The sequence below is a fragment of the Crocodylus porosus genome, unplaced genomic scaffold (assembly GCF_001723895.1).
Source record: "Crocodylus porosus isolate Cpor-Errol unplaced genomic scaffold, CroPor_comp1, whole genome shotgun sequence".
Taxonomy (NCBI): Eukaryota; Metazoa; Chordata; order Crocodylia; family Crocodylidae; genus Crocodylus; species Crocodylus porosus.
This window is the reverse complement of record NW_017728918.1, coordinates 8,372,313-8,394,858: the sequence shown is the minus strand read 5'-3', so window position 1 is coordinate 8,394,858 and position 22,546 is coordinate 8,372,313. Positions and strand designations below refer to the sequence as shown.

The window sequence follows — 22,546 nt, the reverse complement described above, 5'->3', positions numbered from 1 at the left end:
GGAAGACGATGTCCACTGCTCCCCCTGCGTCTAAGGATTTGGTGACCTGGGCATAGGAGGCCACCAGGTTGGAGTGACGGGACCTGCCGCTAATGAACCTGTGTTGGTTGCCCCTAAGCATAATCTACCCCCAGCCCCTCGTGGACATGTGCCAGAATAATTTTCTCAAAAAGCTTGCCCAGGACCAAGGTAAGACTAACTGGCCTATGGTTTTCTGGGTCCTCCTTCCTCCCTCTTTTGAAGATGGGAACCACGTTGGCCTCTTCCAGTCCTCCGGCACCACACCAGAGCACCACGAGTGCTCGTACAGCTGTGCCAGGGGTCCCGCAATGACCTCAGCCAATCCCCTCAGCACCCTGGGATAGAGATCGTCTCTCGGCTCCAGGAGCGTATGCCGGTACCAAGACCCCCGCCCCCAGTTTAGACAAGGCTTTCAGATAAAGCTTGTTCCGACAGCTCTAAAATCAGCTACAGGAGCAAAGGCCGGTTTGGAGAGGCAGAACAGGCAGCAGAAGATGGTCCCCCAAACACCGCTGTCATTAGATGCCTGCAGAGAACCTCTCTTCTTCCCCAAAACTCTCGCTGCAGTGTAGTCGCAGCCCAGCAAGCTTGAAGTCCACAGTACCCACTTCCAATGGGCTGTAGTTCCTGCTTGTTTTCCTCCAGGCTGGTGCATATATGCTCTGACAGCTGTTCCCTAGAAGAATTGCACAGCCTCAAAGCTGCCGTCGTTTCTTTGGAGTGACTCCTGTCATAGGCAGCTGCCTCCCCGGCGGGCGTTGTAGGAAAGGGATTCCTGGTTTGATGCAACCCCTCGGTTGCAGCGGGAGCAGGCAGCGTGCTCAGAGGTGAGACCGAGATGCCTTCAGCTTTGTGTGCACGAGCGTGCCTGGTCTGACTGACACGTGTCCCGTGAGACGCAGCATCTTGCAGACAGCCCTCAGTTTGCTGAGGGTATGTCAGGGCAGCGAGGAAGGTGGGAGTGTTATCTAGTAGCTAGTTCGTAGGTGTCATAAGATCTGATCCGTCTTTCTGATTTTTTGCCCCGACCTTGGATGACTCCCATGACCTCTGCATCCTTCAAACTGGTGGTGGTAATTGTCTGGCTGCAGACATTCGTGGCTCTTTCAGAAGAGCGGTGTGCAGAACAACCTTTCTTCCCAGCTACTCGCCTTAAATCACTCTGGCAGGATCACGTTGCGCACCGCTGTGATGCCACCACTGTTCGTGGAAAATGCAAGAGCTGTTTAGTGTAGCCAGCACTTGGGGAATGGGAGAAAGCCCCATACAAAGCGAACCAGGACCGTAGCTACCACATTTCAGTCAAACCGTTTGAAGGCCACGTCCATTTTACTTGTTGGAGCGTATCCAGGTGGCAAAAAGCTGAAGGTACAACGCAGTGTAGATTGCATAGTAGCTTAGCATTTGCTTATTACCTTTGGGGTGCTTTCAGACCAGGGGAAAAAAATCATTTCTCCTTCCCATTTAATGGGAACCATCGGTTTTACCTTAGCTTGCTACGAGGTGTGAAAAGAAGAGGGCCAGGTCTTCCAGCGGATGTTACCGCACTCTTTACTAGTGCAGATTAGTCATTTCAGGGATGCTCGGTGCTGCACGAGCCCCTTTCCAGCCCTGCTTTCCTATGTGTTGGCTCATGTGATGATAGAGCCATGTGAATAATTTGTGGGGGAAGGAAAGACAGGATGGTTTGGGGTTTTTTGGTGGCATTGTGGTCAGTTGAAGGAACAAAGAGGGCGTTCAGAAAGTGTTGTCATCTCCCTTGCCCAGGATGCGGGAGTCCATTGTCCTATTTCTCTTCTCTCCCCTTCAGGGTTTTGAATCTACAGCTCTAGGTGAACTGATCATTTCAACAAAACTTAAACAGTGTGTCAGTGGGAGGAAGATTCACTTCCGAATCCTGTCGCCTTTGCAGCCATTAAAACGGAGGATAAGGAGGTGAGGGGGAGTCTGTAGCCTGCTGGTTAGGACATCGCCTAGGAAGTGGGATACCCAGGCCGACACCGCCGCTCTAGGGAATGTTAGCTAGTTATATCAGATGGACCAGGGTCGTGGTCCCCTGCACCAGGACAGGCTGGGGGCCGACTGGTTGGGCAGCAGCTCTGCAGAAAACGACCTGGGGTGACAAGGGACAAGAAGCTAGGTAGGAGCCAGCAGTCACTGTGCCCATTTCCCCCACTTCGCTGAAGCTTTTCTGCGAGTTCTTGTCGACTTCGTGGACGGTTTTGCAGCGACTGAACTGCCCCTTCAGCACCAAAGTTTATGGTTTGTTGTACAGCTCACTTTTTGTCAGGGAGCCAGTGTAACTTGCTCAGCTGAGCTGTCAGGTTTTCTCCAAGGGCAGAGACGCTCTTCATGTTCTCACCATCAAATTATACTTGACACTTACTTTAAAGCTGAAGTGTAAAACCTCACTACAACACTGGGAAGATTGGAGCAAAACATTGATTGGACTGGATTTCTATGCAATGTAAATATTGGCACTGGGTTTACTTGGAGCTGTCGTTAAACCCTGGATCTCAGTCTTGATTTGGCTACATCTGTGCGTGCTTTTTAAAATCGATTGGGCTAATGTAGCTACGGATGACCAGAGGAGCAGATTGATATGAGTGAAGAGTTTGGCTTAACATTGCAGGTTGGTGTTTTCAGAGGCTAGGACAGCAGTGAAAGTCGAGTACTGGGCAGTGACCCGCTGTCCTTGGAAAGCATCAGAAACGTCTGGTGGGATATCTCCCAACCTGTTGACAACCACAGCTCATCTTTTAAATCTGCCCGCTATTTGGGTGGGATTCATTATTTGGAGCCAAGACTTGGTGACATTTCTGCAGGATGACACAGTGGGTGGGGTTAATTGACAGCAGAGACGCTCCCGTTTATGAGAGTTGTCTTTGCATTTGTTTTTTATGAGGAAAGCTGACTCTCGTCACAGCAAGTGGCAGAGAAAAACCCCAGGGAAAGGCCAGAAGTAATGAAAAAGGCATGCGTTGCTTTGTACCCACCGTACTATGGTGTTCCTTCTTTTGCATTTCTGCATGGAGGTAATGCCTGTGGTTTGAGTGTTGGGAATATAGCAGGGGCTGACCCATTGTCGAACTGGTATCGTTCGTTCTTTCATGCCCCAAGGAACTTCATCAACCCTTTATCATTTAATTGCCTCCCCTAATGGTGGCTGCTAAACTTCGGTGTTGTCACAGGGCTTGTCCTCTGCGGCCCTGGCCCAGCAAAGCATTAGAGCACGTGCTTCATTGGAAGGGCGTGAAGCACATTGACTTCATATGCTTTAAGCAAAGCATGTGCGCTAGCGCTTTGTCGGATGAAGGTCTTGGGTAGGTTTTCATTTGGCTCTGGGTTTACTGATTAGACAATTGGGGAGTTGCAAGCATGATGGGTGGGGGTAAAGAAAAAATGTCGGAGTGGAGCTAGACAGCAGTGACTAGGTTCAATATAAGGTAAACTAGTCAACTTTAAAGGTCCTGTGATTTATGAAAGAGGCCAAACAGGATGACCTAATCCAGGGGTGGCCGATCTGCAGTACAGGTGCCACAAGTAGCAGGGGTGGCCTCTCTGTGCAGCACAGTGGCAAATACGGCAGAAAGCAGAGCAGCAGCGTGGGCAGGGAGCAGAAAGCTGAGCAGCGGATGAGGTAAGGGACAGGGATTGGAGTGGTGCTCGGGAAGGACGTGGGGCGAATATGTGGTACACCTGCCAAAAAGGTTGACACCTTGCTGATCTAATCAGTTGTTCGGTCCTTAAAATCTTTGGCTCTCTGACATCCAGTTGCACAAGACCATGTCTACCCTTGTCTTTTTGTTTCGGGATGTTGAGCCAGCGGGGTATCTGCCTGTCCCCTTTTAGTCCCCCACCCGCAAGAAGCCTGGGAAGGGATTAACTCACTGAAATGAAGGAAGTGCCTTGTGATTCCCCAGTGGAAAGTGTTCTGGAAGGGCAGAGTGTCATTTAGTTTTATTTTAAGTTTATGACTAAGTCATGAAAAATCTCTCTTAATGCCCTCTGAGTATAGACCTTGACTTTTTACTTTGCTGTCGTAATAACCTCCCTTTTTTTCATTCAGCCCAATAAGCTACAGAACACGTTTTATACCGGTAATGTCCATTTCATGCCCGACAAATTCAGTGGGCTCTTTTTTACAGTCCCATTGAAATTTAAAAACCTTTGAGGAGATAGCATTTGATTCAGGGATTTTTATTTTTTAACGTTCCTTTTTTCTTTTCTTTTTTAAGTCGATGACATTTCTGACACAATTAATCACTTAAGTTGGGGGAGAGAAGTTCCCCTAAAGACCTGGCTGGATTTCTCTACAATTCTGTCTTGTAATTTATGATGCATCCATTTCCATGGTTCATGGACACAAGGTACACATTCAAAGTCAAAGCTAATACTGCCTATATAGCAATAATAGCCAACCCCGCTTGACCACCTAGCAGGTGGCAGGAGCCGGAAGGGACTTCCGTGACTGTAGTACAAGGTCAGGAAAAACTTTGGCTGAAAATAATTTTCTGAATGTCCTTTGCAAGGCTTGGGTTTAAAAGGACCAGGGAACGATGCAACAAGGGCTCCTTCGTGAACCACCGCTCATGCTCAAGCTCTCGTACTTCTCTAGGGAGTGTGTAGAGGGCCGTCACGGGCAGATTTGGAAGAAGTGGGACCTAGATGATGTGGTGCCTCATTGCATACACGCAGTGTCTTTTTTCTCCAGCTAACAAGAAACTAAAAGCTTTACTAATGTGCTAGGAGCCTAGGGCTTTATTTGTCGGTTTGTTTGCAACAAAAATAACTATCGCTTGATTGGAACGTCCATAATTTTGCTATTCCTATATTACGTGTAGAACGTGCACAGCGAACCAGGCCAAAAAAGAATCAAAAGGTGTTGTGTCATTAGCGCTGTAGTCATTAGGATGGAAGGTGCATCGCTTTCCTGTTCATAAAACAAAATATAACCCTTCTGCGAGTCTTGACAATGCATCCAATGCTTCCCTGAATGCTATTTCCAGACCTTAGTTAAAGTTTTTAATTAGAGTTAAAAATCATCTCCAGGGCTGTGAAACAGGAGCTACATTATAAGGAGCAGCTCACACACGGGAGATTTGCCAAAGAAAGGTTAGCATGAGTAGTAAAACATTTAAGATGCTTAAAAAGGAGAGAGGGTTGGTAACACCTGTGGAGTGAAGAGTTTAGAAGGAATCGGGTAGATTGTAATGAGCCATGAAGTCCGTTGACTCTCTCGCTGCTGCCTGGCTAGAAATATTGCTGGTGCTACCAAGCATTTGGTTTTAAACTTTGGGTGGACCAGGGATTAAAGTGGGGTGCGACTGTACCCCCGGCTTCCATTGCTCTGGGAGCAACGCGGGCATTGGGACGAGGCATCTCCAGACCTGCCACGTTTTGGGTGTTTCTTCTTGGTATTTTGGGTTTGAAAACTTTTCACATCCTCTACAAGGCCAAAGGGCTAAGTGTATGCTGAAGTCTTTCCCCCTTGTAGCATGATCGCTCTGCACGCTAACGGGCTGACTGCAGAAAGGCTGTTGAATGCCAGCGGGTCCAGCACGTGGCTCTCAAGGAACAACTGCGGGTGCGGGTTAAATTTGGGAACTGAAGGCATGCGGCACCTCTGCTTTTACACGGCTCCACTGGTCACTTGGGATCTCTCGGCCTTGGCCGTGAGCTCCTCCAAGCCAAACGGACCGAGCTTGGGCCTGCTAGAAATCTAGCGACGGCTGAGGTTAGACATCTGAAAATGCAAACTTCTCAGAGAGGGAAAGCTTTAGTTAATCTGAGATCCCGCTGCAAGAGGTTCAGTACTAATTCCCCAGCATGGCCCTGGTGGCAGACTGTGGAGAAGGACACCCTTCGTAGAGGTGTAGCACGGTGTAGTCCTCCGTTTGCAGGACGGCAACTCCATGACATTCATTGTCGGCCTTGTAGCTGAGGTTGCCCACGTGGTTTCCGGTGCCTACGGTGCTGCTTTGGTGCGGCTCCTATCTCCTAGGGCCGGGATCTCAAGCCAGTGATTCTTGGAGCCATTCAGGAGCATCTTTTTACATTTTCTAGAGTGGCAGTGTAACGCCGGTTCGCTAGAGCTGATTTGTTTTTCCCTCTGGAACCACGAATTGCAGCTGCATTAACCAAGGCCTGCTTTGACTTCTCCATCGACTCAAGCCATGTCGCATTGCTCAGTAAACTTTCAGGAAAACAACAGGTAATTCGATCAGCGGTTCCCACCGCATCCTTCAAAGTTATTGATCCACAAGTAGCTTACATCTTAAATACTCTCAAGCAAAACCGATTGCCTCGTTATAACAATACATGCAAAATGCATTAGACTCAGCCACCAAACACGTGAAATTCTGGAAATGTGAAAGTAAAAGCTGGAATCGTTGGTAATTTTATTTACCGTGTATCTAATGTAGTTGTTAAATGGCATGAGCAATGCCCTTAGTTAAAAAGGGCATCGTTCCTATGTTTCGGTTTTACTTGCTCTCCTGTGCTGTTGAGTGTCTAACTGCAACCATTTATCAGCAACAGTTTTTGCATCTAATATCTGAAGGTTTTGTTGTGTGTGGGTTTTTTTAATGGATAAAATTCCCTGGTCTGTAATGGGCACCGAGCTACTAGAGCTATTAGATTGGATTTATGTAAAATATTGAAGTGAAAAGAAGAGTTTTCGTTAGTTTTGTTGGCAAAAAAATGCAATTCCAGAAACACGCACGTAAGGCGTTTATCTCCTTATAAACGCATCTGAGCAAAGGTAAGCCCAGAGCAAGCCGATTTTTGAAAGCACGACGCTCCTGAGCTCTTTTTCTTTGGACGCGCCCGGTGTCGGGGCTGGGGCTCTGCACTCGGCCGCTGCTGGGCACGGTGGCAGTGGCGGGGAGAAGCCACAGGACGCGTGGGCTCTGGGCTGTTGGAGGAGATGTGGGGCTGACCGGCCCGCAACAGCTCCCCGGAGTTGTCTGTGTGGCCTGTGAGCCCAAATAATTGCCTGCCCCTGGCCTAGGCCATCAGTAAGCATGAACCTGCAGGCTGCATGATCAGTAGTCTATGCCATCACCATGACACGTGCCTTAGAGGTCAGAGCGAGATGGCACCGTATCTCGAAATGACCATAAAAAAATCCCTGCTGGTGATGGGACAGAATTTGGTTCCTAATGAATATAAAGAGGATTCTGCTCTGCGCAGGACTGCGTTTCTCTCGGCCTCTTTATCTGGTCGGTCTGCCTTAACGCAGGGGCACCAAGCAACGAAGTCATGAAAAATCTCCCTTAATGCCCTCTGAGTCTAGACCTCCACTTTTTACTGCACCAAGCACCTGTTGCCTTGGGTCGCCATCTTTTTCTCCACATCTTATTCTGGACCCAGCCTCAGGAAAGTGGTTGCTGAGTGTGCCGCGAGTCCAGGTGTCTCCTTAAAAAGTTTTTGAAGTGGGTCTTATCTCCAGTCTCCCCAAGACAAACAGCCTCAGTCTTCAGGGGACTTCATATCTATAACCCAAGTTTGAATTTTGCTTCCGCATTGAGGCTAAGTAGAGCCAGACTGCCAGGCGGGACATAGAAACTGCTTGGGTAAATCCCCTTTCACATCCGCTGGACCAGAACTAATTCATGCCTAGCCTATAAACATCTGAAGTACCTGGCTGCACTGGGTAAGGGCTCCCCATCAGTGTGGCGCAGGGTCCGGGTCCTGGCCAGAATAGCTGTGCCCCTTGCAGGTGTTGGAAGAGGAAAGGTGTTGCCCCTCTCCCAGGATACTCCCTGCGTGCTGCTCCAGGGTCTTCACATCGGCCTCTGGTCAGGAAGTACCTGAAAAATAAACAGGTCCACCCGTTGTTGCTTCTGGATGGAGGAAAAAACTGTTTCACTGGTGCTTCTCCTCCTCCTTTCATGTGTCCACCATCCGCACGCAGTCTGCCAGAGGCGGGGGCCTGGACTGTAGAGCGTCTAACACCTTTGGGTGCTAAACAAGATAGAAAAAAGCAATGAAAAAAGTCATCGACTCAAGCGAGTTCAGGCTTCACGTGCAGATACCACCGTATTCATGAGCCGCAGTCTCCTGATGGGCATACTCCCTTCGGTATCCAAATGATATCAGCCCTAGTGTTAATCATTTGGTGGATTTGGCACAGGAGTTGCAAAGAGGAGGAAAGGATTCTCTAAGAAATCAAGGGTTGTTTTGCAAGGCATCAGGACAAATGAGGTGTGCTGCAAAAATGCCACGTGCGACATGCATTGGGGAGTGAACCCCAGTTTGTATTGCTGAGATGCCTGCGGGGCTGAATAGGTTCCAGCTAAATGCAAGGCCATTATTTATGGGGGAGAGGGGGAGACTGACCGATGCTGTAAACTCTTGAGCGGGTCTTGCAGTAGCTGTGGGATCCCGACGCTGGCTCCCAATCAGTCGAGAGCTGGCACACGAGGTGGAGCGAGCTGCCAGGCTGCTTGTGTTTTAACCAGACGGAGGGAGCCTGCAATGTGTAGGAGGCAGGAAGTGTACAAAGGCCATTGCGCACCCACGTAACAAAGTGGTGATCCTGTGCTTGTCACCGAGCATCGGCTGATGAATGATCAAAGAGCTGGAAATGGGGGTTAACAGCTCTACATTAAAAAGGTCAACTGGCCGTGGGTGTTTGGGGCCCCGGTAAATCCCGTTCCCCTGCGCCCATGCAAGTAACAGTCTGCACAGCTCGGGCTTTTCTCTGCGTGGTTGCTCTGTAAATCTTGCACCTTGAGTCTGTCCCAGGTCACGTCTCCTTGGTCTAGGCTAAGCTCCCGCCCTTCGTGGAAACAGCTCCAGGAGGACTTGCGCTGCTCGTGCGTGGGCTGCCGAATTGTCGGCAAAGATGAAAGGCCGGCCAGTGACACCACGTGGGAATTTTGCAGTTCTCCGTGTCACCCAGACCTGTGACCGGAGGGTGTCATCCAGGACTTGTGCCACTCTTTTGCCTGGCACCCCTAAGCTGCTTCCACAGCCTGTCACTCTTCCAAGACCTTGTCCTCCCCATCCCCAGGCTGCACAGCCCAGACCCTCCCTGTCTCCCATCTGACTGTCTCTCCAGCCTCCCAGAGGCCGAGCAAACTCCTTTCTCTTTCCCGTTGTTTCACGCACGGCAGGTCCTCTCTTACAACCCTCTGCTGGACTTGAGGCAATGGAAACAGGGAGCCAAGCATTACCCTTCATAACTTCTTCCTCCTCTGCTTATCGGCTGGCGTGAAGTCACCCCAACACCAGGCCTTGGCCATTCAGTTGTTCATCTCTTCTGCCAGGAAGGCCATCCCCGAGTGAATTCATCAAGTCACTATCCTCTCTTCCAGCTCTCATCCCCTGCCACTTCTTGCAGCTGTCATCCCCTGGTCTTGTCTCGAACGCCAGTCGATGAAGCATTGCCCCCCCAGTAGATGGTATGTGTTCACGGTACCATCCTTCGGATCGGTTTGACCAGCCCTGAAATAAACCCAAACGCTAGACTCGGCACGGCACTTCTCCACCTCCCCTCTTTCCTGCGTTGCGTTTGACAAGCATCCATATTCTCCTCTGCGGATTAATTGGATCGGCAGCTCCAGGATTGTGCGAAAGCTGCTGGCTCAGGGCTGGCCTTGATATGCTCTGGCTTTTAGTTGCATAATTTGTTTGCCTCTCTGCAATAAATTGTTCATGCTTTGACAGGGCTTCAGTGAAATATTTTAATGTGTTCCTGTTGAATGGTCCATTTTTTTCCCCTGTAGCTATTGACAGACGCAAGCACTAACTCTGGCTTTACATGGGAATTTAATCGCACCAGCTGTCATGCAGATCCCCGATACAAATATTTTCTACCCTTAATGGTTTCAGCGCGGTTCTTTATATGATCAAATGTAATCTTATTTAATGGAGTTTTATTGCCACGATGCCACATTCTTTTACTCCAGGTTAGACTTGCTTTTTTAGCCTCGGCCAAGTTGTTCAGAGAGCAGCAAAACTGATTAAAGGGGTGGCGTGATTGACTTCTAAGGAAAGACATAAGAGAGCCGGGGGGAAGAGGGATAGCAGCTCAGTCCTGAGTGAATCGGGAAAAGTATTTGGCAGGCAGCTCTTATTTGAAGGGTGTGATCAATAGGAGAGGGCAAAGTTTAGCCTGGACTCAGAGGTGTATGGCTAGGGATGAATATATGAAAGAGAAACTTTAGGATGATTATCTGGAGGAGTTTCCTGGAAATGTCTTAGACTTGATCCCTCTCCCAGGGGAAGGGATGGACATTTAAGCCCACAATACAGTTAAGACAAAGCATTGGAAAACACATCACAGTACCCAGTCCTCCAGCGGTTGCTCAAGTAGCTGCTTCTCATCTCTCATTTCAGCGAAGCTCCGATTCACGCATGTTAAGGCCAGAAGGGGCTGCTGTGATTGTCGGGACGTGGCCTCGCCTGCATTAGGGAGTTTTCAGGCAACGATCAATTAAATGTCACATGTAGCATCGATCCTTTGGGGCTAGATCCTCAGCCCGAGGATTTGACTCCATCGGACTGCAGCGGTCCTCGAAAACCTCTGCGTGGAGCGATGTTCTCGTGCCCAGCCGAGACGGGCTGCGTCTCTGCCTGCGTTACAGCACCGCATAGCTATAACCGCTGCCATGTGTTTGCATGCTAGGTCGTCCGCACGGAGAAGAACAGCCTGAACAACCGGTTCCTGCCATGGGACGAGATCGAGACGGAGGCCATTCTCTCTATCGATGACGATGCCCACCTTCGCCACGATGAGATCATGTTCGGGTTCCGGTGAGTGGCAGAAAACGGGGACACGTGCGGGTGAGCGGGGCTGCTGGTTGATCCAGCATCGTCTAGCGGTTAAAGCGAGGGGCTGGTATCAAGGGAGGCGAGCTGCTGTTCCTGCCTGTGCTCCTGGCTTCCTTGGGGCAAGTCGTGCAGACCGCTGGTTTGACAAGCGGATGCTTGCAGTAGGGTGCTTAATATTCATCACCACTATTGTATGCACATCCTGATTTTTCAGAGCGGCTGAGCACCTGCTGCTCTCCCTCAACCCAGCTCGTCCAGAGTTGCTCGGCGCTGAGGCACCTAACTAGGGGCTAAATGAATGCTCATAAATTTGCTTTGAGATCTGTGGATGAAAGGAGCTACATGCAGAAAGGGTCTCTCTCTCACACACACATCCACGCACACCCTCCAAGCCCAAGATGAAAGACAGTGATTCATTTACCAAGTGAAGGGCTTGACAATAGGAAACGCCAGAGCCTAGTCCTGCTATGGCCCCCCTGTGCTTATGCATCATCTTCAGTGACGTGATGCCATACTCTGTTCTCCGCAGGACCCCTCCTTTGTTTCAGGTCCAGAATGGGCAACACTTGCTCACTGAGGAGCTGATCAGTGCTTAGGTTTTCTCTTCTGTGTCCTCCATATGGTCCCCTGCACAGTATTCTTCCCCTGGTCTGGAGGAAGAATTAATCATTTCCTCACGGGCTTTTTGCTTCATTTTAGGACCTGAGAGCTTCACAAACAAGGGGTGGCTTTATTGTTGCAACACCCTGGGATGTGCATGTGCGCAGGGAGTCAGGAGGGAGGCGTTTTCCTTATTCTACAAGCTGGGAGCTGAGATGGAGGCAAAGGTCAAAAGTGTCAGCTAATTTGGACTGTCCAGTCTGAGATGCCTCAGACTTCATTTCGCATGGGGCATAATTGTATAGCGCTGTAGCCGTTCGAAGCCCAGCTCTCATGGACTTCAGTTGCAGCAGTGAGCGCTCAGTGCCTCGGCAGAGGAGGCCCCAGGGTCTCGCATCAGGCACCAAGAAAAAGTGAGTCGTCCCAGCACTGAGTTACTAAGCATCCCATGCAAACTGTGTCACAAGCAGGGGAAGATCTGGTTCTCTGGGTGCCTGGCCCCGAGGCCCTGCTTCCTTCGCTACCTGCTTTCCAATTTCCCCAGCAAATGAACCAAGGCTCCTACAAGTATCAGCCCCTCTCCTTGCACTCTTCCCCGTCTTGCCCCCCCGTCTTGTGCACAGTGTACACAATAGAAATAATGGTAAGCAATAGAAACTTTGTTGTGTACCACTGATGCTCACGCTGGCCATTAGCAGAGCTGGGATTTTTAGAGGCGCTGAGCCATGAACTCAGAGACAAGTTGTCATCCTTGGAGAACTAGCACTGGAGGGGGACGGATGCATGCTGCCAGTTTTTGCTTCAAAGCAGGGGAACGCCAAGGGATTGCAGAGATTTGTCACTTCCAAGTTTCTCCCAGACTTTGGAAACAGCTTTGAATGGAAATTACAAGAAAGAAAAAGTTGGTGAGAGGAAGACCATATAGCATAAAATATTCCAGCCCAGACCAAATTCAGCAAATGTGTCAGCTGCTGAGAGCGGGGCCTCGTCATCGGAAATGTTGGGCAACTCTAAATGGGGGGTGCTACCAACCTCGCCCCTTACTACGTTGGCTGCTAATTATTTAAAAGCACTGAGAGCCTTGATTTTAATTGACTTCTGAGCATTTTCATGTAATGAGGCTGGGATAGCCTCTACTTAGTCTTTAACAGGCTGCATTAAAGTTTCCATGCAGCCTTGAGCATGCAGCCTGCAGGTCAGATCCAGCCCATGGAGCTGCTGTGTCTGGCCTGCGGGGCTGTGGGCAGGCCATGGAGCTTGGGGACGTGGCCAGGGCAGGCAGGGTGCTGATGGACATGGCCCTTGGCAGTAGGAAGGCAAGCAAGGACCGTGCAACACTGCCTTCCTGCCACTGCGATGGCCACTGCCACCACGCCACAGGAGCCACTGCTCAATGCCCCAGGCCAGATCCATCATGCAAGGAGCCCCTGGGGTCCAAAACCAGGCCTGGACCCCAGGTGAGGTTGGCACCTCTGTATAGGAATCAGTCTTAGGTGGGTAGCTCCTGTGCTGCTGATTCCAGTCCAGCACAGGTGGGTACTCAAAGAAGCTCTTACCTCATTCATGGCTTTAGTCCCCTTCCAAGGTGTTGATACCTCTCCCTTTCCACCATCCAGGGGGGCCTCCTGCACAGCACCTTAAAATCAGACAACGAAGGTGGAAGAGACCTCAGGAGGTCGCATCTAGTCCTACCCCCTGCTCAAAGCAAGACCAGCCCCAGCTGCATCATCCGGGTCTGCCCGGGTCAGCTTGGGGAAACTGGTTCTAATGGACTCTGAGCTCTCATCACAGGAGGTCGTGAGTGCTTCCTGCACCCCCTGAGTATCTCCTGGGGACTGTGCAAGATCCCTTTGGCCCAGGGTGATAGCTAGCACAGCAGACTGATGACAGACTTTATTGCTTGCTTGGTTTTTGGTTCCAGTATCAGCTTGGGGTGAGGGCATCAGCCTCTTGTTTATAAGGATCCTAAGAAAGTAGGGCCGGAAGGGACCTCACAAGGTCATCTAGTCCAGCCCCTGCTCAAGACCGGATCATCCCTGACTCAACCATCCCAGCTAAGAGTCTCTCCAACTTGTTCTTGAAAACTTCCAAGCATGGGGGCTCCACCACTGCTCCAGGCAGCCTGCTCCGATGCCTGACCACTCTCAGAAAGTTCCTCCTAATTTCCAGCCTAATTTTCCCTTGCTGCAGTGTGAAGCTGTTTGTCCTAGTCCTGTCCCCTACGGCCATCTCCATCCTCTCTCTAATCACCCTTCAGGTATTTGAAGACTATTATCAAATCCCTCCTCAGCTGCCACCTCTTCTGGAGACTAAATAACCCTGGTTCTTTCAGGCTTTCCTCGGCAGTCGTGCCTCGAAGGCCCCTAATCATTTTGGTTGTCCTCCGCTAGACTTTTTTCAATCCGTCCACATCCTTCTTGAAGTTTGCGGCCCAAAACTGGACACCAGTGCTGAATAGAGCAGAGGAATCGCTGCCCTTGATTTGCAAGTGGCACTCCTGTTAATACAGCCCAGGAGGCTGTTGGCTATTTTTGCAATGACAGCACACTGCTGGTGTACAATCAGTGAGCTAGGGCAGGTGGGGAGGGGAGCCAGCTCCCCTTGGCCAGAGGGATGGGTTGGCCCGATGGGTGGGATGGGGTTAAATGGCAGAAATGCCAGGAATCCCAGCAGAGCCCCATGGGTGGTGAACAAATGAGCCATTAAAGCGGAGGTATGGAAGACCTCTATGAAAAAGTCATCCTTTTCCTCGGGCACTGCCGCTGGCAGCGGTGGGGTGGTTTGTGGGATCAGCATCAGACGGGGTAGTTACCTACGCTTAGTTCTCGTCTCTCTGAACCAGGTAGTCTCGCTGCTGTGTCATCCCCGGCAGCTCCCATCCGTCCCCTCAACCTCCCTTTTTCCCCAGCTGCAAACCAGCGATGCTTATCTGCCTTAAAGCAGTACCTGGTTAAAGCTGTATTGATTAATGCTTGAGAGCCTTGAAGGAAAATTGTTCTGTAAGTGCACGGTATTATTATTGTTCACCCCTCTCTCCTGTCCTCAAAGCACTCTTCTCCGACATTGCCTGCTGCTGTTAATGCACCAGAGAGCGCCTGCTTCCAAGGGGAGGGAGACTGGCGACACTTTGAGACCGAAGCATTGCCTAGTAACCATTGCCCCATAATTGCATTATTTGTCTAAACCTTATTGTATGCTGTAGTTTGTAATTCTTAGGGCTGACACTTCGTCTTCCTCCATCTGCTGTTGAGCACTAAGTAGAGTGACAATTATATTGCTAAGAAGCAGGGGCTGGGAGCCCGGGCCTCTGCGCACCTGTTAAAGGAAAAAAAAAGGTAGATAATTATGTGAGGGAAAATAAAAGTGGCTCTTGAATTCCAGGGGTCAATTGTGCTGGCAGAGAAAGCACCACAAAGGGAAGAGGGTGGAATGAGTTCATTGGTGCTTGAATCGTTTGTGCCCCAACTTTGAAAACAAAGTCCTGGTGGGTGATGGGAAATATGCACAAGGAGGTGCCTGGCAGGCGGGCGCTGGCTGTAAAGAAGCTGGCAGCCTTAGTTATTCACATTTGCATTACAGCGTTGCACTGGATTTTTGTTCGTTTTATTGGCAGCAAGTATAGGGAACGTGTTGTTTTTTTTCTTACCATGATAGCCAGTGTGATGAGCACTCGGGGGCTTGCAGGCTTTTTCTGCTGGCACCGCCAAGGAGGTTGGAGTAGGTGGGAGCACGTCTATACTCCGGGGTGGAAGACGGTCCCCAAGTGTTGAATTGTTTCCCAGCTGTGATCAAGGGAAAACCCCTTCTGGCAGCGAGGAGCCTTCCACGCAGGCTCTCTAGCAGTGTTCTGTTAGACTAGAGACCAGAGTTAATTTGTCGTATTTACCCGAATCCAAGACTGCTTTGAATTTAAGACTACCCCCTAATAGTTGCGATGTAACTTGTCCCACCAAAGCAGTGGCAGGGCCTGTGCCTGCTCCCCCTGCATTCCCCTACCACACGGTCTCCCCCACACCCTCCCCACGACACTGTTTCCTCCTGCGCTTCCCTCCCCACGTTCCTTTCCCCCCACTGAATGAGCCACCCCAGCCTGGGGCAGGCCGTAGCTTAGCTCCAGCTTCGGCCCTGAGTGCAGAGCTGTGCTTCCACCTGTTGCTGAAATCTAAGGCAGGCGGGTACTCAAATCTAAGACGTCCCCCCCTATGGCGATTGGGGGAGAGAACCTAGTCTTGGATTCAAGTAAATACAGTAGGTCTTAGGCATTTATTAGATCAAATGAAGTGATCTGAAAAGAGCCAGCAGCCCCGCAACATTGAGTTAGAATCGATGTCTAGGTTAGGCATTACTGGTATGCTTTTTAATTATTCCTGGTGGTGTCCCAGTAACCCTGCGGGCTCCTCCTGAGGGGAAGGGATCAAACAAGGAGAGAGTATTACGAGCGCTTGCTCGCTCTCCTCAGTTGCCTTTCCCATTTGGTCTAGAGCTCCCTGATATGGAGGTGCCAAGGTGTAAGGAAGCATAAGGAGCCTTTACGTGGGGCACCCGCAGCACCAGGACCTGCATGGGCAAAAGGGTAGGGTGGATGTTGGCAGGTGGGAGGTCCATCTCGCACACAGTTCGGTGGCAGTGTCAGGACATGGGCAAAGCCCCGAACCAATTCTTGCTTGGCAAAAGGCCAGCACTTGACATCTGTGAGTGTTGGGGTGTTTTACACTTGCTAAAAGCATCAGCTTTGCAGCTCCCCAGTGAGATGGGTCAACATTATCCCCATTTCACAGATGGAAAAACTGCGCACCAGGGTGAGTTTAAGGACCTCTTCACAATGCTAAAAGAAGAGCCAAGAACAGGACTTCGATTTCCTGACTCCCAGACCCAGGCTCTGACTACAGGCAGAGCATTTTGCCTCTCTCAGAGGAAGTCTCTGAGGAGGGAGGGGAGTGGGATCAGAAACGGCAGTTGTGGAAAACATTGAGAAGTAGCGGATCCTCACGCGGAGCGGGGACTCGGTAGCAGACGAAACAGGGTCTCTGTTACAGCTGCTTTTGCTTGCCCATAACTTTCTTCGCCTTTCGCTGAGCTTTAATTTTCTCTGCTTTGTCTGGCCCAGAAGGCAATTTGGATGGAGTTGGAGTTGGGTTTTTTTTGTTTGAACGCCTGTGGAAAACCCCGCTCAAGCCGTTTCTGAGTCGGGCTGAGCTGCGGCTAGAGGGAAAGAGGGGCGCAGCAACCACATCTAGTCCAACCCCCTGCTCCAGAACCAGCCCCAACTACATCATCCCAGCCAAGGCTTGGCCTACCTAGGCCGAGTGTCTCACCAGTCTGGATCAATGTGCGGAGTAGGGAACGGTCTATTAGTTGCATGACACCCAATGTTTGAAAAGGACTTGCACAGCAAGGGAGGTCAACAGTTAGAGTTTAGCCTGAATCGTGGCTGATCCTCTACCACCGAGCTGCCGTCGCGAGCTGGGTGGTTCTTGTCTCCTGCAGCGTCCGAGCGTGCTGATGTCCTTTCCCCACTGAAACGTCTCCTTTCTGTTGGCAGAGTCTGGAGAGAGGCGAGGGACCGCATCGTTGGATTCCCCGGGCGGTACCACGCGTGGGACATCCCCCATCAGTCCTGGCTCTATAACTCTAACTACTCGTGTGAACTGTCCATGGTGCTCACTGGTGCTGCCTTCTTTCACAAGGTAAGAGCAAGTGGTCCTAGACCATCCTCCCACCCCATGTACCTTTTCCCAACCTTGAGCTACTTCATAGAAAAGCTGATCTTTTGCAACAAACGGTCATTCCAAAACTGACTCTTGCTTCTCCGATGGCCCAAGCAGGCTCCATGGCTCCCCACAAATTTAAACGTGGCCAAGTAACAGCATGCTGCTTGTTTTAGGAGAGATGCATGTAGCAGAGAGGCTGAAAACAGGTCGTGTCCTGTTTCAGCAAGGCTCTTGGATGTTGTGCTGTGGGTCACGGCGTTGTCTGTTAGCAAATCCACTGCCCTGCCGCGCAGAAGTCCAGATTCAGATTCCCGAGCTTGGAGTCTCCATGTGTGCTCGTGGCTGTGCCTCCGCGTGTCGTACTGAAGGCCTGTTTCAGCAGAGCCACGAGGCATGTCAGAATTGAAACGCTGTAAGGCTGAGAGCAAGGGGATTGAGACGCCCAAGTTTAAGAGAAACTGAGATTGCAAATCCCTCTGGCACTTTTGCAGATTATTCCCCCAAGTTTCTCCAGGAAAGAACATGATAGCAAACCTGTTTTGTCCCTTGGAGCATCTAGCATTAGGTTCCAAAACAGGTTTGCTGCCACGTAACGGGTGGCACAAAATATAACAGGAAAAGGTCATCAGGCTCAGGAGGTGGAAATGTGGGTGCCCTGAGGAGGTTTGTGTTCCAGGTGAGTGTTAGGCACAAACAGCAGGGTAGGAGCAGATTCAGAGAGAGGCCCCCTGATGTGTTCAGTACCTTCCTCCTGTGCAGGGAGGCAATGGGCAGCAGACTGGCTTGATTCCCTTGGAGGGACGTGTCCCTACAGGACTCCTCGTGTCCTGTCATCTGCCCCAGTGGAGCAGGAGTCCACTGGGCAGAGACAGCGAGCTGTGGGGAACCTGGCCAGGGGACTCGGTAGTTGCAGGTCTGTAACAAAGAGGGGGTTTTTTTTTGCTGCTCTGGCTCTAAGAGGCAGGGGGAGTTTGTCGCCCGTGGACTCTGGGTTGCACCCCAGGTTAGTCTGTCACCAGTTGCCCCAGCTCTGTTTTTACAGTTGGTGAATCTTGCTCATGTGTTGCAGTACTACGCATACCTGTACTCCTACGTGATGCCCCAGGCCATCCGCGACATGGTAGACGAATACATCAACTGTGAGGATATTGCTATGAACTTCCTCGTCTCTCATATCACCAGGAAGCCACCCATCAAGGTAAAGAGCTGGATGGGAGCTTGTCTTTTTTTCAGGAGAAACCATTAGTTATTCCAGGCCACTGAAAACACACCTGTCGCAGCCTCCGAGCTCAAGCTGGGGAGGGCTAAGGTATCCAGTTAGCAAGAGTTGCATGCAGCCAAGATCTCCTGCTGTCTAAATGGACTCTAGTTGGTTCAGGCTCCGTCCACGCTTGACCTAACCAGGTAGATGTGCCTGGCAGCATAGGGCAGAGTTGATGGCCAGGGCTGGATCAGGTCCCTGAGAATCCCCTAATTCAAGCCCTTTCATGCCAAGGCCTGTTTGAAACCCCCTCCAGCTGTCCTCATGGTTTGAAACAGTCTGTCTTTGAGACCATCAAGACCCAGACCACAGAGGGCTGTGTGGGTCCAAGTCACTGCCTGTAGAAAGCACGTCATTTGTTCTCCCCTCTGCCCTGCCTATGTCTTAAGCATCAGCCAGACATTACACTTCAGACTTGATTAACCCGTTAATCGTGTCTTAAAGTGTAACCCAGCTCCATAGTTTCATAGTGCTTGGGGTCAGAAGGGACCTAAACAGATCATGAGGTCCAACCCCCTGCCCCAGGCAGGAACGAGTGCCAGGGTCATAACACCCCAGCCAAATATCGGTCCAGCCTCCTCTTGAAGACCCCCGAGGCAGGAGAGAGCACCATGGTCAGGCAGCTAATGGTGCAATAAAACAGGAAACCAGCCACCAAGTTATTGCATAAAATGCATGTGATTAACTTTGTGCTGGTTTCCGTTGCTCCTTACATCGAACGTGTGGCCAGTAGGGTCCCCGTGGGCCAGCGGTCACTCATCATCTCTAGGATGGGGACTACTGGGCAGCCCTGGTGCGGTCCCAATCCTGCTGATCAGCCGAAGGGGAGCGCTCCAGCGGTTGCAACATGGGATCCTGATTTTCCAATCATTAGCTGATAGTTGGTCAGCTCCAGGGACTGCACAGGGACTCTCTAGGTTGAAGAGTTGAACCCCAGGGGAGTCTCATCCTCGTTTAAGAGCAGCGTGTGTCCGAGCTGACGCGCATCGGTGTAGCCTGGTTTTCAGAGGGGAGGTCCAGCACTTCGGGCAGATCCAACCCGTCAGGTTGGGGGTGCTCATCACCTCTGCGGGCACAGGCCCATCTCTGCCCCTGCCCAAGGGACAGGTCCTGCCCCGGTGACTCGATCTTGGGTTATTTGTTTGTCTGAGGGTTCAGACCTGGGGCCCGTCGGTGGAGCGTCACAGCCTCTGCACAAGCAGGGAGGGGAGTGCAAGGAGGGGAGGGTCGGTGCTTTTTTCCCTGCGCTTCCCTTTGGGTTTTATTGTCGATGGTTGCCGCGGGCTCAGGGCACCAGCCAGCAAAGTGCTGTTTTCACCAGGCCCCCTTCTGTGTAGCCCTGTGAAATCCAGCAGGCAGATTTGACTTCAGCATCAGTCATCCCAGGCTCTTGGTTTCTCATCTAAGAAGATAAAGCAGCATAATCCGGGCCAAGAGGAAACAGGCCTCTTGAAGTCTAATCCCAGTTTGGCCAGTGGCTCATTTAACACTTCGTGGCCTGCATTTAATGGCCTTCGATTTAGGAACAGTAGCAGCCAGTTGGGTTCATTCAGTCAAACTCTCTAAGCCAATGGGAGCCAGCCTTTTTGGCCACAAATTAGCCTTTCCCCTTCCTCAGGTGCCAGTCTGATCCCTTTCCCATGCCTGATCTGCTGCTCTGCTTTCTGCTCCCTGCTGCTGTGCTACCTGTCCCCTCCCATACCTGCCCTGTGCCCCACACAGAGACCACAGGTTGGCCCGCCCTGCTCTAGACCAGGGTATCCCAGAGCTTGGCGCCTTGCAGAAAGGGGCAGTAAAATGAGGAGTGCTCTCATCTGCCCCTGGTCCCCCACGTGCACCTTGCACCATTCCCTCCGTCCGTGTTTCCCATCATGCCTGGAACAGCCTTGTCCTCCATCGAGTGTGCATATCTTCTGCAGAGCCCAGCCAGCAGATATCTACACCCCCAGTTCCCCTGGGCAGGTCTGCATCTAGGCTACTCCAGTAGCTTTGAACCTGCCACCTGGCTCTCCTTGTAAGCAAGGCATCCGGTGCACTGCTGGGGTTGTCCCCATCTCCGTGCCCATTCATGGCGTCATTCAGGCTTGACTGGCACGGAGAGTCTGTGTTGAGGAAAAGAGAGCCGAGGGGCCAAGAAGTGCCCTCGGGGGTGCTAAGGAAAAACAGTGGGTGGGTGGAGGGAGATGAAACGAAGAGCAGCGAGGTGTCTCCTGGTGTCCCTTTCCCATGGCCACCATTGCTGTCGGCGCCACATGGACATGGGATGCCAGGCAGGAGTCTCTTGGAAGTGGTGCAGACATTGGATGGGCTCATGCTCCCTGGTTTTGGTCACTTCCTACACCCATTCAGACCAGCAAGCATGTCCTGAGAGCGGGCATTTTTATGCCGTCTTGATATCCGACCTGGTGGTGGTGGGAAGCGAGAGAGACCATTGAGCGCCAGCAAGGAAGACGTGACTGTCCCAGGAGCAGGGTGGAGGTTGCAGGTGCATTTCCCCTCTGTCTCCCATTCGGTCTTTTCTTCCCTAACTTCATCCCCCCCTAACAAAAAAAAAGACCCATGTTCCTTCTGGCCAGGTGTTTCCATGTATTTCCATCACCCGGCGAGTTTGCTGGAAGCCAGCAAGCAGCAAGGGCAGGACCTCTTGACAGATAGGAAGTGAGTGTCTTCATTAGCTCAGAAATGTTCCCAGTGATATAATCCAGAGGCAGCTGAGCAAGGAGACCTCTGCACACAACTTTGGTGGTTATATAGCTGCTATGGCATCAGACACGGACCGACTAAAAAGAGTATGTAGGATTGGCACAGATGTGATCGTGAGAGCATTGCTGGGTCCTCGTGAATGGGAGCGGATAACTAGACTGATGCCATCGAAGAGAGATCTCCTCCAGCTGTCTGCTGGGGACTGCTGGGTACACAAGGGGCATTTCAATGGCACCCTGCACCAGAATAGCTCAACATTTCCCCAGTCCAGCGTCGCAGAGCACGGCCCGTCGTGCACGTGAATGATTCTAGCGAGGCCGCAGCTGATGAGGTTGCAGCAAAGATTTTAACTGGGTCGAGGTGAGCTGCTCTGCACACTGAGCTGAGCCCCGAGGGGCGCACGCACTTGGAGCAGCTCTGATCTCTCGCGCTGCTCTTCACAATCATGGAGCAGAGCTGGTTGTTCAGCATTGCCGGGAGTTTGGTGCCCTTCTCCTCGGACTTGGGCAAAGGTGGAAATGAGCTGGTCCCTGCTCGCAGACCTGGCAAAACCACCATGCACACTGCTAGATGTTTCTGCCCATGGGGAATGTGGGAAAGAAACGCCAGGGTTGTTGCAGGAGGAAAGGGACACAGGCCTGGGGTGTAGGGTCCCTGGGAGGGGAGACAGACCTAGTGCAAAGGTACAGAGCCTCTGGAAACACCCCCCCCACGCGCACATGCTGTGTTGTTGTCCAGCCTCACAAGCTAGGCAGGCTTAGACCTTGTCGGCACTTGGATGGGAGACCTCTGAGGAGACCCCAGCTGCTACAGGACGTGGTGTTGACTCGTCGGTCTGTGGCGTTTGTTCCCTTATGAACCAAACCATTGGCCAGCGGGATGTCCCCAGGGTTTGTGCTGGGAGGGGGACCCACGTTTGAATGGGACACCACACCCCAGTTCCTGAACACCGGCACGCAACTAAAGGTCACGTTTGGGGCCATTAGGGAGCCCAAGCTTTCACGCAAGTCGGCTTGTCACATCCCTTGGTGCCTTCAGGTGTCCTGCCTTCGCTGTAGGCTGAGGGCCAAGCGCCGTGCTGCAGTGGCAGCCAGGCGTGTAGCTCTGCACCTGGAAGCCACGTGCCAGCTGGTGCTGACGTTGTCCGTCTCTTCCCAGGTGACCTCGCGCTGGACTTTCCGCTGCCCGGGCTGCCCCCAGGCCCTTTCGCACGACGACTCTCACTTCCACGAGCGGCACAAGTGCATCAACTTCTTCGTCAAGGTGTATGGGTACATGCCCCTGCTCTACACCCAGTTCCGCGTGGACTCGGTCCTCTTCAAGACCCGCCTGCCCCACGACAAGACTAAGTGTTTCAAGTTCATCTAGGGAAGAGGGGAGCCAGGCAGTCAGGTGTCCTCGGCACGCTGGACTGCGGCGAGCAGCTGGCAGATGACAATCTGGCCGAGGTTCCCGGGGAGCAATGCCC

The 22,546-nt window shown here is 51.6% G+C and overlaps 1 protein-coding gene across 2 annotated transcripts in view; it reads left to right on the top strand.

The window, feature by feature from the left end:
• EXTL3 (exostosin like glycosyltransferase 3) overlaps positions 1-22,540 on the top strand; it is a 174,257-nt gene extending 151,717 nt beyond the window's left edge. For both annotated transcript variants that reach the window (XM_019537213.1, XM_019537214.1), the window contains 4 exons: positions 10,658-10,785; positions 16,946-17,090; positions 18,184-18,312; positions 22,237-22,540. In XM_019537213.1, coding sequence (XP_019392758.1) covers positions 10,658-10,785; positions 16,946-17,090; positions 18,184-18,312; positions 22,237-22,446 — 612 coding nt within the window. In that variant the 3' untranslated portion in view covers positions 22,447-22,540. The remainder of the gene's footprint in view (positions 1-10,657; positions 10,786-16,945; positions 17,091-18,183; positions 18,313-22,236) is intronic.
• Positions 22,541-22,546: the final 6 nt, after the last annotated feature.